The sequence below is a fragment of the Dermacentor albipictus genome, chromosome 8, assembly GCF_038994185.2.
Source record: "Dermacentor albipictus isolate Rhodes 1998 colony chromosome 8, USDA_Dalb.pri_finalv2, whole genome shotgun sequence".
NCBI lineage: Eukaryota > Metazoa > Arthropoda > Arachnida > Ixodida > Ixodidae > Dermacentor > Dermacentor albipictus.
In genome coordinates this window covers 41,959,957-41,973,577 of record NC_091828.1, presented here as the reverse complement: position 1 = coordinate 41,973,577, position 13,621 = coordinate 41,959,957, and the positions used below count along the sequence as shown (strand labels likewise).

The following is a 13,621-nucleotide window of genomic DNA, read 5'->3' as shown; positions in this document are numbered from 1 at the left end:
AAAAAGGTTCCACGAACATTGCAAATAAGAATGCTGATATCGGATCTCCCTGTTTCACACCAGTTACAACTGATATTCGATCACTTAATGTCTTATTAATTATTAGATTGGTAGTACAATCAGTGTAAGCCATCTTTGCCCCATCAAGGACCACCTTGCCAACGTTAGTGTATTCCAGTAATCTAAAGATCGCCTCGTGTGCTACCCTATCAAAGGCTTTCGCAAGGTCCAGCTGTACCATCGCCACGGGCCCGCATACCATATCACAACACTCCAGTACACTTCGAGCTGTATGAACATTCGTAAAAATTGTCCTCCCCCTTATGCCACATGTTTGGTGTTTACAAACTACCAATGTTATTACACTTTGCAGTCTTTTAGCTAACGCTTTCATGAATATCCTGTAATCAACATTTGCAAGACTTATCGGCCGATATGCTTCCACTGAAATTAATTTCGAGGGGGCATCTGTTTTAGGTAATAGTACAATATGGCTTGTTCTAAAAGATGGAGGCATTCCACGGCTGTCATACGCTTCATTAATAACATGGTAGAGTATTTCAGCCAATTCCTATGTCAAAGCTTTGTAGAATGACGCGCCAAGGCCATCAAGCCCAGGCGACTTTCCTACATTTAAATCTTTTATTGCTGTTTCGATTTCATTAACACTAATGGGAGCTTCCAGTGTACTTTTCGCATCGTCGTCCAACCTCGGCATTAGTGACATAAATTCTGTAAAAAAGCCTTCGTGTACAGGTGTCTTACACCCCAGCAAAGCCGTGTATCTTTCAACAAATGCTTTCTGGATCACATTTTGATCAGTCGTGACTTCATCACGATAGCAAATTCTTTTGATTTCGTTCTTTGCGCCGTAGCATCTTTCGTCTCCCAGTGCACGCTTGGTTGGGGTTTCCCCCAGCCAGAGCCGTTCAGCCCGCGCTCTTATCACGGCCCCTCTATATTTTTCAGCTTCCATGGCTTCCATCTTTCTTTTAACTTCTTTAATCTCTTTTGAGAACAGCCCAGGTATTGTGGTTTCAGCATTTAAAAGATAGTCCAGAGTATTTCGCAGTTCTTTTTCTTCCTGTTTAGGTTTGTGCCGCAGTGCGCATGCTCTATCAATTGCAGTAATTTTAACATCGATTTTAAATTGTTCCCACAACGAACCAATCCTGTCAGACTTATCAGAGTTAACAGCTTCAATTCTTTCTGCCACTGCCCGCATAAAAGTTTCATCATGCAGCAACTTTTCGTTAAGCTTCCAAAGATTCCAATTAAGCTGTGAAGTTTTTCGTTTCGTGCCTATTGACCAGGCTATGGTCGCTGAAGCTTACACGCTTTACCATGTATTTGAAGCATAATGACATAAGGCTTGCTGAAATGTATGCGCGATCTAACCTGGCATGACTCGCACCTTGGAAATGCGTATAGTGCCCACAATTACCACGGAGTACATCCCCCACATCAAACATATTATTTTCTTGTGCAATTGTGTTCAATAGATCAGGGCTCAAATCTCTAATAGGTACATTTTTGACTGTGTCCTCAGGCAAGCATACACACTTAAAATCACCAAGAAGCACAACTTTCCTTTCACAAGACAAAAACGGTTCAACATACTCGAAGAAAACCTTGCGCTCCCTCTCTCTATTCGGGGCGTAGATGCACAAAAGGCGCCACTCAGCTTCATTAAAAGAAAAATCACACAGGACTAGCCGACCATTTTCACTGGTGAGGACTGCTCCCTCTAATATTCCGATACTATTGCGCAAAAAAAGGGCACATCCTCCGGACTTGCCAGCAGCATGACACACACAGACGTTATATCTTGCTTTAAAGGTCTCGACCATGCGGTCTGTTGCTTCATGACTCTCGATTTTTGTCTCCTGAATAGTCAAAATATTGCCACGTGCGTTTATTTCAGCTTCTAGCGACGCGAGGTACGCCGGTCACAAGCGACGCGAGTTGGGCAGGCGCGTCGCTTGACGCGTTTCGATCATGCACGCGAACCGTATAAATGCGGGACCACCGCCTGCGCTGGCTCAGTCCGACGAACGCCCCAGACGCGCTTGCTGCTTTCGCCGTCACCGCGTTGTTCACTTGATTTCGGGCACAAGTTCGCCCATTAAACTCTTTTTACATCTAACGTCAACGCAGTGTTCCTTTCTGTCTGCCTGCGTGCCAGGTAGCCCACCGTGACCTACGTGACATTTTGGTGGAGGTGCTGGGTAGGGTGACGGGGACCTGAAGCGACGTGGGGTGGCATCTTCGGTCGCTCGAAGATAGGCTTCAATTTCTCGAGGCCGTTGGCCAGGAAGAGGTCGTGGGGCGTCGATGTTGTACCCGCAGAGGCCCATCTGACGGTAGGGGCATTCTCGAAGGAGGTGGCCGGCTTCACCACAGTGAAAACAAAGCGGTCGTCGATCTGGGGTTCTCCAGATGTCAGTCTTCCTCGTGGTGGTTTGCCGAAACGTGTTTGAGCGGACGGCCTGCTGCGGACGCGGCGGTGGCTGGTAGGCTTGGCTGCGTTGAGGTGGCGCGTACGTTTCCCGTCGCCAGCTGGTCGGCCTCACTTGGCTTTGCAGAGCGGCGGCGTAAGTTGAAACGCGTGGCTCCTGGCAAGGTGGCGATATGGCTGGCGCCGTTTCGGCAGGATCGAGTGTGCCCAGCGCTTGTTGTACCTCGTCCCTTACAACGTCGGCGAGCGAGGATATTTGTGGTTGCGGACCCGGTAGCAACTTGCGCAGCTCGTCGCGCACGATGGCACGGATGGTATCTCGAAGGGCCACTGCGGAGGTACTTCGGGAGTCATCGCAGTCTGACGGAGGAGTGCGTAAGTTGCGGTCGTATTGCTTTGCGCGCAGCTCGAGCGTCTTCTCGATAGTGGCTGCTTCGCTAATCCATTCGGCGACGGTCCTCGGCGGGTTGCGAATGAGAGCAACGAAAAGTTGCTCCTTGGCGGCCCTCATAAGGTACTGAAGCTTCTTGTCTTCGGTCATGTTGGCATCCGCGTGGCGGAAGAGCTTTTGCATTTCTTCCGCAAAGACGGTTACGGACTCGTTTGGATGCTGCTGGCGAGTCTGAAGCAAGGCCTCAGCTCGTTCTTTGCGCAGAATACTTGCGAAAGTTGCAGATAAGTGCCTCTTGAAAGCCTCCCACGTTGTCAGGGACAGCTCCTGGTTCTCGTACCAGGTTCTAGCAGAGTCTTCGAGAGAGAAAAAGACGTTCCGAAGTTTGTCTTCGTCAGACCACTTGTTGAAGGTTGCAACTCGTTCGTAAAGTTCCAGCCAATCTTGTACATCTTCGCAAGTGGAGCCGCTAAAAAGCGGAGGTACTCGCGGCTGCTGGACGACGAGCGGCGCAGGTGTAGTGGCGGCTTGCATTGGTGACGTCGAGCGGTGGTTCACACGGCGACCAGGGGCAGGTAGTGGTCCCAATTCAGCCGGCAGTCCTTGAAGTCGGCGGCTGCTCCGGGTTTCTTCTTTCTTGTCTTCTCTGGAGCTGTCTTCTGCGTCGCCAGCTCCAGATGCACTTGGGCTGGTGTCCCGGCTTTGAGGGGGTGTCCGGGGCATAAGCACCTCGGAGCACCAGAGCGTGGTGGTATCTATGTCATTATCGAGCATTAGGCGACTAACTTGCACTTGCCGTCGTCTTGCTGTCAATCCCCGCACATTCAACGTTGCTATACGAAGTGCAGAAAGATTTGGGTCCATTGTCTTATTTTTTTTCACAATACCTAATACGCTACGCAAAAACAGGCGAGGGAGACTTACATCACCGGTCAGTGTGCACAGTAGGCGGATTCGTCCACACGGGTAATTAGCCCGGCTTCTACTTTGAAGACACTCAACTCAACCAGTCTGAACATCATTGTCCTCGTACATACAGTTGAACACAAGAAGGCAAAAAAGTACCCCCGCTAACGCCGAGGCACTCGCGGCCCTTGGAACCGGTCTGGTGGGACCGTCGGCTTGGACTTGAAGCTGCTCCTACGAGTGGTCGTTGACTTCAGCGGCGGTGGTCCCACAGCGCTCGTTGGGACGGAGCAATCCTCGTCGCTAGCCACCTTCTCATGAGGTCTCTTAGTAACGGCTGTTGCAGGTTGACTTCCTTTTTCACTTTTCGGGAGTGCCTCGTTCTCCGAGTCATTCGGCGAAGTCGATGCGCCACCTCCGAGATTTGTTTCCATCTCGGGAGTACTTTCGGTTGTGCTTGGGTGGGCCGGTTGTCGTTTTTCGTCCTCCGTTCTTACTTCTTTGCCCTTATCAGAAGACGCTACAGGCTGGTTCTCTTGCCTGCTCGCCTGATGCCCACTTCCCACAGAAGCTTCTTCGGCGTCGGCCTGGTCCATAAGGTGCTCTTGCACAATGTCGCTTCCACCTGTTCCGGTTACATTGGCATAGCTGCGTAGACACTGGCTCTCCTGGTGGCCATAGCGACGGCAGGCACCGCAGCGTGGTAGCCGGCACTCGCGCCGTATGTGACCGGTGCCGTGGCACCGGAGGCAGAGCGGCGCTCTACCAGATACGAATACAAGTGCGTTGTCTTCGCCTATGCGCAACTGGTGCGGCAGGTCTTCGACCGTCACACCGGACTTCAGGCGCAAGGACACCAAACGTGTGTGCGAGCCCTTCTCGTAACAGCCTGAGACACGCCACTTCTCTTTGAAAATTTCAATAACTTTGCCAAAACGTGCCAAAGCCGTTCGAACTTCGTCGTCGGGCGTGGTGAGCAGGAGCCAGTGAAGCTTCATCCGCACATCCTGTTTGCACGGGTGAATAACCACGCACCGGTGCTCCTTGACGCTGAACGCCTCGAGTGAAAGTATCTTTTTCTTTGCGTCTTCATCCTTGAAGCCTATTGCCCACACATGATTCATTTGATAGGGCCCCAAGGGCCATCACTTCTGGCATAAGCTGTACTCTGACAAGCGCATCGCGAAAATGTTCTACGCGATACGGTCTTGCTTTTATGTCTCCGTGCAAAAACACTGTCTTAGAAACCGTCATACCTGAAGGCAGATGAGGCTAAACAAACTGGTATTCCTGTGTAGTCGACTCCGTAAACCTGATTCCACGGACCTGCTGGGCCGCTTCAACCGCCCCAACGGAGCAAGACATTCTACGACCGTACCATACGGTATCCGGAAGTAGAATCCTGCGCCACTGGGGATTGAGTGCAGCAGAAACCTAAGTGAGCATATATCGGGTAACAATGGAATGATAAATTGGCGTGCGTATGCGGGCTTTTTTTCGTGAATCTGCAATATAAAAGAATATTCCCCAGGTGAGGCTCGAACTCACAACCCCGGCATGGCTCACGAGAACTGTCGTATAAGTACCGTGCGCTAACCAATTGCGCCACTGGGGATTGAGTGCAGCAGACACCTAAGTGAGCATATATCGGGTAACAATGGAATGATAAATTGGCGTGCGTATGCGGACTTTTTTCGTGAATCTGCAATATAAAAGAATATTCCCCAGGTGAGGCTCGAACTCACAACCCCGGCATGGCTCACGAGAACTGTCGTATAAGTACCGTGCGCTAACCAATTGCGCCACTGGGGATTGAGTGCAGCAGAAACCTAAGTGAGCATATATCGGGTAACAATGGAATGATAAATTGGCGTGCGTATGCGGACTTTTTTCGTGAATCTGCAATATAAAAGAATATTCCCCAGGTGAGGCTCGAACTCACAACCCCGGCATGGCTCACGAGAACTGTCGTATAAGTACCGTGCGCTAACCAATTGCGCCACTGGGGATTTTTTTTTCTTTATTACCTTCTTGGTACATGACAATGAAAGACATACAAAACACTGATATCGCTTTACAAGTAAAAGATGCGAGCGGTGCACTGGCCAGCTCACACCAAAGGATTAAAAGCGTTTCAGTTTGGCGAGGTCATCCATTAATGGGAGCCATTTCGGCTGTTCTTTTTGAGCCTTAAACACATCTCTTACATAAGATACATTTTCAATGAAATAGTCTCGTACAGGGAGAATAACTTCATCTGCATGCCTAAACGCCATTCGATTTTTCCATATACTGTGTAAGCTGATAAGCATAAACATGTCCCACGGCACTTCGTCACCGCTATCTACCGATAGAAATCTTATGCCGTAATGTGATATTGGAAGCTGCTTTTTTAAAGTTCGCTGCAAGACGTCCCAGTGAAATACAGCGTGTGTGCAGTGAAGGAACATGTGATCTATAGTCTCCGGTTTTCTACAGATTAGACAATTTGTGGACCATGGGACAAATATTCCTTTCTCTTGTAGCCATGGTTTCACGGGCAGTGTGCCAGTGTTCAGCTGAAAGAAGAATGATTTCATTGAGGGCCGCACCAACATTTTTTTCACTCTCTTAAGTACATTCCCTTCAGAGCCAACACAGTATATGGAATGGTACAAAGGTATAGGCAACATAGTATCAATAAGGTCTTTATAAAGTTGTTTCCTTCTAACATCAGCAAGATACTGTGCAGAAAAGCGAACTTTCAAACACTGAAAAGCGCGCACAACCTCCCAAAGAAAGCCCCGCACCCGTACACGTTTCACAGGGCTGGATGATACAACATATTCAGGCAGTGCCTCTTTCAAGCAAATTTGCATTACCGTACGCAAGAAAGCATCTTTTTGGTCTCGGAGGAACATAAATCTTGACACAAGTTGCCTAAGAAACAAATGAGCCAAACCTAGGCCACCCTTTCCAACGGACAAAAATAGATTTGTGCGACTTGTCCGCTCCCAACTCGACCCCCAAATGAACACTGCGAAAGCTCGGTGCAATCTCTGGACGCTGGTCCGTGACATACACAGTGCCTGCAGCACATACCATACCTTGGCCACCAAAAAGAGGTTACATACTGTGGCCCGAGCAAAAATTGAAAGATCGCGGCCACCCCATTTGTGCGTACATTCGCGTGTGCGCTCATTTTCCGCTTCCTAATATTTTGCAGGTTCTTGATATTGGTCTAGTGGCACTCCCAAGTATTTGACAGGTGACGTTGCCCACTGAACGCTCTCAAACATTTCAGGCGCATAATCCCATTTTCCGTGCCAGAAACCAAAACACTTTTCCCAGTTTATCCCACTTCCGGAGGCTTTGCAAAACCTAGCCGCGTCCTTCACCACTTCAGTTAGACTTTCCCTATCTTCGCAAAATATGGCGATATCATCCGCATACGCAAGTACTTTAACTTCAGTGGACAACATCGTGAAGCCACGCACTTTTTCGTTTGATATAATTTTCAGGCAAGAATGTTCGAGATACAGTGCAAACAACAACGGAGACAATGGGCACCCTTGCCTCACGGAAGAACGAACTGTGATACTTTCACTCAGCTGCTTATTAACAATAAGGTTTGCCGTACAACCAGCATATGCCATTTTGACACCTTCCAAGAGCACTCGGCCGACATTCACGTGTTCGAGGATACAAAACAGAACATGGTGGTTGACGCGGTCAAAGGCCTTTTCCATGTCCAGTTGCAACACGGCTACACGTTTATCAAAAGCATCGCAGCATTCTAATATGCTCCGTGCTACGTGAATATTTGTCGTTATCGTACGTCCTTTAATCCCGCACGTTTGGTGCTGGCCTACAATAGCTTTTATGACATTCTGCAACCTTCTGCCCAGAACCTTCATGAATATTTTATAGTCCACATTCGTGAGACTTATGGGCCGATACCATCTGACTGACACTCTCTTAACCGGGTCTTCACTCTTCGGTACTAGGACGATGTGACTTCTTCGGAAGGACGGAGGCATCATCTGCTTTTCGTATGTTTCTTGAATTACGCTGTGTAGAATATGCGCCATGTCAGACCTAAACGCTTTGTAAAAAGCTGCGCCCAGCCCGTCGGGACCAGGTGATTTTCCGGAGCTTAACTCGTCGATTGCGCGCTCTACTTCCGCTGCACTAATCGATGCCTCGAGCCCCAGCTTGACTTCATCCTCTAAGATGGGCATCAGTGCCAAGAACTCCGCCGCGAGGCCTTCTTCAACACGTGACTCGTGACCCAGTAGTCCTTCGTAATAATCAACAAACGCACGTTGAATAGTATTAGAGTCACGAGCCATTTCGCCCTTGTACTCTATCGCTTTTATATCGTTCTTTACTGCATATCGTTTTTCGTCGCACAGGGACCGCTTTGTCGGCGTCTCGCCAAACCACAACCGTTCTGCACGTGCGCGTATGACCGCTCCTTTATATTTCTCTTTATCCATCAGTTCTAACTTATTTTTTGTTTCTTTTATTTCTTTTTCGTACTGGCCCGGCTGAGCACTTTCCAACCTCAGCAGCAAATCTAAGCGGCTCTGAAATTCTTTTTCGTCTGCCTTGTTTCTTTGACGTAGCGCACTCGCTCTTTCTATAGCGATCATTTTTATTTCTTCTTTAAAATGCTCCCATTTCTCAATAACGTCCCTCTGATCACCCGTTTGCAAACAGTCAATTTTTTCTTTTACTTTAAACACAAAACGTTCATCCTCAAGAAGCCTTATATTAAATTTCCATAGTTCCCAGTTGAACTTCGACCTTTTGGTCTTCGTTCCTATTGTAACCATAACCATGCAATGATCGCTGAACGCAACGTTTTTAATCAAGTAGTCACTGCACATTGGGACCAGGCCAGCAGACGCATAAACCCTGTCAAGTCTTGCATGACTTGCTTGTTGGAAATGTGTGAACTGCAGACGGGCACCTTCTGACAGAGCACTACCGACGTCTTCTAAATTGTGCTCCAGGACAATTGCGTTCAAAAGTAACGAGCTCTGGTTTCGAATGGTCGCGTTAGTAACTCTGTCTTCGGGCATGCATACGCAGTTGAAGTCACCCATCAGAATAATGTATCTAGGAGACTTCAGATAGGGCTGAACCATTTCGAAGAAAGCTTTGCGCTCATTTTCCTTATTTGGGGCATACACACACATTACGCGCCACTGTAAATCAAGATACGAAAAATCACACATCACAAAACGCCCGGTGTTGAAAACTAACAGATTCTTCAATAACACCTAAAGAATTTCGAATTAAAATGGTACACCCTCCTGACGTACCAACAGAATGACTGACGCATACATTGTAACGGCTTCTAAAAGGCTCAACCATGCGGTTCGTCTGAGCTTCACTTTCCACCTTGGTCTCTTGCACTGCCACTACGTCCACATCGTTCTCAAGCAGGAGGCGGCTTAATTGATACTGACGCCGCCTCGCTGCCAGTCCCCTTACATTAAAGGTGGCAAATTTAAGTGCTGCTTCTGTTCTGCCTGCCATTTGCGCGATAAATTAAATAGGCCGAACGGCTTCGTGCTCACCTTCAGCCTTAATACACCGAGAAGTGAAGCTCAGCAATTTTCCCTTCTCAAGAGTTCTCGAGCCCGCCCAAGAGGCGTGCTCGCGTTCTGCAGCAGGCTGGCGCAGCCTCAGCGCGCTGGCCGTCGTAGTCCTGTTGTGGGTCGCCTCTCGTCCCTTGTCAAGCCAGAAGGGAGCCATGGTTGCTACGTCGGTGTAGTCTTCGCCGGCTTTTTGTCCGGCGGGATGTTGGGCTTCGGGCGAAACGTCGGCCGGCGCTGCCCTCCCGATTTGGGGGGCGGTTCGTCGATACTCGCAGAAGGATGCTGAACCTCTTCGACACAGGCCTTGTCGTGTGTCCTCTTTGCTGGAGCGCTACTCATGCTTGTTTGGACGACGTCCATGCCTTCTCCCTCCTCTTGAGGTTTTCCATGCACTGCTTCCGTAGCAGTACTTGTGCTTCGCTCCGCTGCGTCAATCTTCGGGGCTACAACAGCCTGCTTCGACGCAGTGGTCTGGTCTTCAGTCAGTGTCGCTGCCACGCCCCCCTAGACGGCGTTAGGCGCTGCCTGCGGCGTATTCTTTTCTGCTGTTCTCGCTGCCTCCTCGGATTCGTCCGCATCCATGAGAAGTTCGGAGTCGTCTTCTCCTCTCATGTGCCCTGTGACATTTGCGTACGTTTTGACGCACTGCGATTGGTCATGCCCGAAGCGACGGCACTGACTGCAACGGGGAACTTTGCATTCCCGTCGGACGTGTCCTGAAGTATGGCACCTTAGGCAAAGCGGGGCTCTTCCAGGAACCACAACGAGGGCCTGCTCTCCAGCAATGCGTAGCTGGTGAGGCAGGTCATCAATTGTGACTCCAGGCTTCATCTTCAAAGACACACAACGCGTTGACGAACCTTTGTCCATGACTCCCTGAACGCGCCAGCGTTCCTTGGCGACTTCCGTCACCGTTCCGTAAGGTGCAAAGGCTGTTCGCACATCTTCGTCTTGCACGTTGTACAAAATCCAGTGGATCTTTATCCTCACGTCCTGGTCGTCGGGATCAATGACAATGCACCGTCGTTCTTTAACAGTCACTTCACGGACTGAAAGCAGCTTCTTCGTTCCGTCAACACTCTTGAACGTGATAGCCCAGATGTGATTCATCTGGTACGCCCCCAAGGCGACAACCTCGGGGAGCAGTGCCAAGCGAACCAGTGCGTCGCGAAAATCCTCGACCTTGTAGGGCCTTGCTCTGACGTCGGCGTGCAAAAACAGCGTATTTGCAACAATTCGACCTGTTGGTAGCCGCGGCAAAATAACTTCATAATCCTGGTCACTCGAGCCAGCAAACCTGATTCCACGGCCAAGCTGGGCCGCTGATACCGCTCCGTTGGAGCACATGATGCGCACGTCCGTCACGCTCGGTGGCCGGAAGTGGCGCGCCACTGGGGATTGAGTGCAGCAGAAACCTAAGTGAGCATATATCGGGTAACAATGGAATGATAGAATGGCGTGCGTATGCGGACTTTTTTCGTGAATCTGCAATATAAAAGAATATTCCCCAGGTGTGGCTCGAACTCACAACCCCGGCATGGCTCACGAGAACTGTCGTATAAGTACCGTGCGCTAACTAATTGCGCCACTGGGGATTTTTTTTTTGCCGGTCTTTGACATTGTACAAAGCACATAATACAAAACACAATTACAATACACAATTAACAAATACAAACATTTTGAAAGGATATACACGCCATCAGTCCTATAAGGACTGGCGTTGTCGAATTAAAATTCTTTCAATGCTGTCAGAGGTTCTATCCTAGACAGCCATTCGGGTACACATTCTTGTATTTTCTTTATTTCAATGAAACGAGACATGCTTTCGCGGAAATACGTACGCGCAGGCCTAGCGTCCGGGTCGCAGTAGTACCCAGACATCCTTGCACGCCATAAACTATGGAGGCCCTTGAGCATTATGAGGTCGAAGGGAACCCCGTCGTCATTCGTTACCGCTAAGTACCTGATGCCATGCGGATTTAACGGTAACTCCTTCTTCATTGTTCTTTGTAGGACATCCCAGAAGAAAACTCCGGCCCAGCAATGCAAAAAGACATGGTCTATTGTTTCCGGTTGCTTGCAAATCAAGCAGTGCGAGCCCCAGGGTACAAGAAAGCCACGTTCTTCCATGAATGTCTTCACTGAGAGTGTTCCTGTGTGTAATTTAAAAAAGAATGTCTTTACCCCAGTAGGCACCTCCATATTCTTCACTCGCTTAAGGACATCCAGTCCTGATCTTTCACTGTATAGCGCTCTGTACAATGGCACTGGGAATACAATATCGCAAATATCTTTATACAATGTTTTCTTTTTTACGTTACATAAATACTCAAAAGAAAAACGCACAGAAAGAAAGCGCACACTATCTGCAACTTCTTTAATATAGCCACGAAGCGTTCCGGGCATACTATCTGTACTAACAATAAGTGCCGGCAAAGCACCTCTCAACCTGAGTTGGCATACAGTGCGCAGAAACGGATCACGCACATCCCGAAAAAACAAAAACCTGTTCACAAGCTGGCGTACAAAGAGATGCGCCAAGCCCAGCCCCCCTTTCTTCACGTGCCGGAACAGATTGGTTCGGCTACTCCTTTCCCAGGTAGAGCCCCAGATAAAAACCGCGAACACTCTGTGCAACCTTTGCACGTTTACCCTCGAACAGTACAACGTTTGCATGACGTACAACAACTTCGCGATAAAAAACATGTTACACACAGTTGCTTTTGCGAAAATCGACAGGTTGATGCCTTTCCACCTGTCTGCTTTTTCTCTTGTTTCTTTTGCTTGGTTCGTCCAGTATTCGTCGCTATTTTTGTAACTGCCCATGGGGACACCTAAGTACTTGGTCGGGGTTTTTATCCAGCTAACATTTGCAAAAAAGGCCGGGGCTGAAGGCCACTCCCCCTGCCACAAACCGAGGGACTTTCCCCAGTTCACTCTACTGCCCGTCACATCACAAAAATTTTTCACTACCCTTATTGTTTCCGTCACACTTTCTTTGCTTTGTACAATTTTGCTTGTACACCGCGATGTCATCTGCATATGCCAAGAGCTTGATTTGTGTGGCTGCCAAGCTATACCCGCGTATTTGCTCATTCTCAGTTATTGCCAAACACATAGTTTCTATGTAAATGTCAAACAAAAGAGGACTGAGAGGGCAGCCCTGACGCACAGAACGCATGACGTTAATGGGGGCCCCCAATGATTTATTCACAATTAAGCGTGTTGTGCAGTTCTGGTACGCCAACGCCACTCCCTCAGTGATGATGGAACCAACATTAACGTAATCCAAAATGGCAAACAAAATATCCTGAGAGACACAATCAAACGCTTTCTCGAGGTCCAGCTGGAGCACCGCGACTCCACCCGAGGTGGCGTCACAGCACTCCAGCACGCACCGCATCGTGTGAATATTCGAAAAAATGGACCTTCCCTTAATACCACACGTTTGGTGATCTGCCACTATGTCATTTATGACGCTTTGAAGTCTGGCAGCCAGAACTTTCATAAAAACCTTATAATCAACATTGGTTAAAGATATTGGCCTGTAAGATGTTACTAGCCTAAGTTGCTCAACTTGGTCACTCTTAGGGATGAGTATAGTATGAGCTTTTCCAAAAGAAGGCGGCAAAGTTTTGTTATCATACGCATCATTAAATAGCTCTGTTAGTAACGGCGACAGTTCTTTCTTAAACGCTTTATATAAACACGCGCCCAGACCGTCCGGTCCAGGTGATTTGCCTTGGTTCAAATCATCAATCGCTTTTTCAACTTCACGTTCTGTTATTTTCCATTCCAATCGTTGTTTTGTATCGTCACTCAATCGCGGCATGCGAGATAGGAAGGCCCTTCTGAATTCGTCTATATTCACTTCTTGAAACGCAAAGAGTGACTGATAATACTCTCGAAACGCTTGGCCTGTGCTCTTGCTATCGCCGGCAACTGTGCCGTTCCATAAAATTCTGTCGACATGATTCCGTCGAGCTTGCGCTTTTTCGAGTCCCAGCGCCCGTTTAGTGGGCGTCTCTCCAGCTACTAATGCATTTGCTCTTGCTCGCACCATCGCACCTTGATACCGTTCCTTGTGAAGCTGCTCGATTTTTTCTTTAATGGCTCCTACATCTTGCTTATACGTCCCAGGCTCTTCGCATTCCAGCGCTATCAGCTGCTTAAGTGTCTTTCGTAAGCCCCTTTCTTTCATTTCCTTCTCAAATCGTAAGCAGCTCGATCTTTCTAAAGCTTTCATTTTTACGTTTTGTTTGAAGTATTCCCATTTCT

The 13,621-nt window shown here is 48.6% G+C and overlaps 1 protein-coding gene and 3 non-coding genes across 4 annotated transcripts; all 4 read right to left on the bottom strand.

Moving 5' to 3' along the window:
- Nucleotides 1-5,278: 5,278 nt before the first annotated feature.
- Nucleotides 5,279-5,370, bottom strand: TRNAI-UAU (transfer RNA isoleucine (anticodon UAU)). The gene is given in 2 exon segments: nt 5,279-5,314; nt 5,333-5,370. It is a non-coding gene; the product is annotated as a tRNA-Ile (tRNA).
- Nucleotides 5,371-5,475: 105 nt separating this feature from the next.
- TRNAI-UAU (transfer RNA isoleucine (anticodon UAU)) lies at nt 5,476-5,567 on the bottom strand. Its single transcript is given in 2 exon segments — nt 5,476-5,511; nt 5,530-5,567. It is a non-coding gene; the product is annotated as a tRNA-Ile (tRNA).
- Nucleotides 5,568-5,672: 105 nt separating this feature from the next.
- Nucleotides 5,673-5,764, bottom strand: TRNAI-UAU (transfer RNA isoleucine (anticodon UAU)). The gene is given in 2 exon segments: nt 5,673-5,708; nt 5,727-5,764. It is a non-coding gene; the product is annotated as a tRNA-Ile (tRNA).
- A 3,293-nt stretch (nt 5,765-9,057) lies between these two features.
- On the bottom strand, nt 9,058-10,693 carry LOC139048420 (uncharacterized). Its single transcript, XM_070522806.1, has one exon. The coding sequence runs from the start codon at nt 10,688-10,690 to the stop codon at nt 9,848-9,850; it is 843 nt and encodes a 280-aa protein (XP_070378907.1). The 5' UTR covers nt 10,691-10,693; the 3' UTR covers nt 9,058-9,847.
- Nucleotides 10,694-13,621: the final 2,928 nt, after the last annotated feature.

Coding starts and splice junctions, on each gene's coding strand:
- LOC139048420 (XM_070522806.1), bottom strand. CDS start 10,690: ATGTGCTCCAACGGAGCGGTATCAGCGGCCCAGCTTGGCCGTGGAATC.